General features: G+C 47.3%; 1 protein-coding gene across 2 annotated transcripts in view; it reads right to left on the reverse strand.

The window, feature by feature from the left end:
* cnbd1 (cyclic nucleotide binding domain containing 1) overlaps positions 1-2500 on the reverse strand; it is a 17046-nt gene that overhangs the window by 2281 nt on the left and 12265 nt on the right. For both annotated transcript variants that reach the window (XR_006024535.1, XM_042067731.1), the window contains exon 10: positions 2140-2287. Coding sequence is in view for 1 of the 2 variants with exons in the window: in XM_042067731.1 (XP_041923665.1) it covers positions 2140-2287 (148 nt within the window). In the remaining variant the exon portion in view is untranslated. The remainder of the gene's footprint in view (positions 1-2139; positions 2288-2500) is intronic.

The raw sequence follows: 2500 nt of genomic DNA on the forward strand, positions 1-2500 counted from the left end.
GGTCCCTCAAAGGCTTTGAAATGTGTGTGATTGTGTGTATGTAGATGTGTGCATGGGTGTGTGTTTGTGTGTGAAGGACATCCTATTATGCTGTTCCTCAAAGGCTGCACGTTTACGACTAGATCTTCCAGCAAAAACAACCCAAACTGGAGCCATGACATTGGTTGCTCTAGCTACTACTACAATTCAGAACGTCAAACTGATAGCCAAAGATAGTTATACTGGACAGCTCTCAGAAGCATTTCAAATTCGATCAGACACAGTGGACTCTTCTGGGAAACTGCTTCGCGCGATCGGTCCAGTCTTCTGCTTATTAGTGCAGGCTTTGAGAATCAGCTGTTTTTCCTGAGCTTGCTGAATCCTCTCCAGTTCTGGAGATCTCAGCTCAGCAATCACCACCGCCGCCACTACCTCCTCCTCCATCACCTCCTCCTCCTCTTCCTCCCCCTGCACCTCTTCTTCCTCCTCCACCACCTCCTCCTCCTGCACCTCTTCTTCCTCCTCCTCCACCACCTCCTCCTCCTGCACCTCCTCTTCCTCCTCCTCCTACGTGTCCTCTGGGGTTATGACCTGACCCCTGTCTGCTGGCAGGACTGGGATCGTGCGAATGGAGAGAGCTATCTCATCCCCTCAAGCTAAGCCAGTAAAGGAGGGACTAACAAGAGAGAGAGAGAGAGAGAAAGAAAGAGGGGAAATCCCGCACAAACACCCGCCGTCACACGATCCAGAGTCTTCAGGCCCTTGGAGAACAGACTGCAGATCGCAGGACGCGCTCTCTGCTCCAATATTCCATGATTTGTCTTTGCCGTCAGTCCGAAAGCGGTCCAAGCGGCCACGCCTGCACCACGCTGCACTGCACTGTCCAAAGGGTGTTGGTCTCCTCACGTGCAGCTCTGCAGGTCGCCCTGCAGGCAGTGCTGCGCTAAGCTTTCTTATTATTAGATTTGGCACCCGCCATGTCATAACACTCGCACTGGAGGCCCAGCGTGCAGAGCCAGGGCCGTGTGAGCCAGCAAGCCAGAGGAGCAGAGGAGGAGCGGAGAGGAGAGGAGCGGAGATGTCAGGCCTTCCACATGATCAGAGGGGACAGACATGTGCATAAGCATTACAAATTAGGGAGAGAGAGACAGAGGTCTGCTCTCCACGACTTGTCTACTCGCAAGAAGTTGTGTACTTACGTGACATCAGAGCGAAAGCTTTGCCGGTTGTCTAGGGCCGTCTGTACACTCTGAGGCTTGAGGGCTCGAGGGTTTTGGAGGAATGATATGCTAGGTCTTATAGGCTCCTTGTTCTTGGCATGCAGACATAACAGCGCTTACTGATCTTACGACCTGTCTCCTGTTCCTGCTATCTTAATATATGCTCCATCTATGGTTTGTTTGGCAGGTCTAAGTCCACTCAATAATATTGAAACATCTGCCATTTATACTGAAGCATAACAAAGTACCAGACGTTTAAACATCCGTGCTTCCCTTTCCTTCAGCCCACTCCAAAGACATGTTTGCAAACCTAATCAAACATCTTCATTGTCTTTAATATATCATTCTCTGCAGCTGGTTTTTAGAGAAATTATGACAAGCTACCTAGCTAAACTGCCTGCAGAGGCCCTGAAAACATTACACAGAGCCAATATGGCACTGCTTAAAGTCTAGCTAACATGCTAACTGGGGTCTTGGCTATTGTTGGGGTTGATGATGTCATGCTTTAAAGAATGATGGCACATTTTCTCAGTGTGTTCTGACTCAAACCATACAGTAGTACACAGTACAAAGCCTGGACACCTAGTGGGAACAGCAAACATGTTCATCTGTCCTATATTACACCAAACATTTAAAGATAATACCAAAACGTAGTTGCATATAAAAAAAAAAAAAACATATATCAAAAAGTGGCAAACTGTTACAGGATGCTGCCTTTAGGGTCCGTAACTTCTCTAGTTTTAGAAATGAATGATCCCCATCAAGGGAGCAACTTCTAAAGTTGTGAAGATTATTTTATTCTTAATCAGACTTGAATGAATGAATGAATGGTGTTAGTGGTAAGCTGCTTAACATATGTATCCTATGTCTTCGAGATATAGTGTGTGTGTGTGTGTGTGTGTGTGTGTGTGTGTGTGTGTGTGTGTGTGTGTGTGCTTACCTTGTAGTTTGTCAGGAGTTATGATCCCTGCCTGCACGGGTGTGTGAGTGACGATGGTGCAGGGAGAAGGCTGGTCCATCAGGACACTCACCTCTCCAAAGGACTCAAAAGGACCCAATTGCCCCACAGATATAGAGTTGAAACGGCCCTACACACACACACACACACACACACATACACACACACACACACACACACACACACACACACTCATAGACACACACACACACACACACACACACACACACACACACACAATGTTGTTATGTAGATGCAATCACACACTACACTGACTTAAAAATAAACACTGTGGGGAGAGAAAGCAGTTTCACATGCATAAACACACAGACACACAGACACA

This window comes from Alosa sapidissima, chromosome 17 (genome assembly GCF_018492685.1).
Source record: "Alosa sapidissima isolate fAloSap1 chromosome 17, fAloSap1.pri, whole genome shotgun sequence".
NCBI lineage: Eukaryota > Metazoa > Chordata > Actinopteri > Clupeiformes > Clupeidae > Alosa > Alosa sapidissima.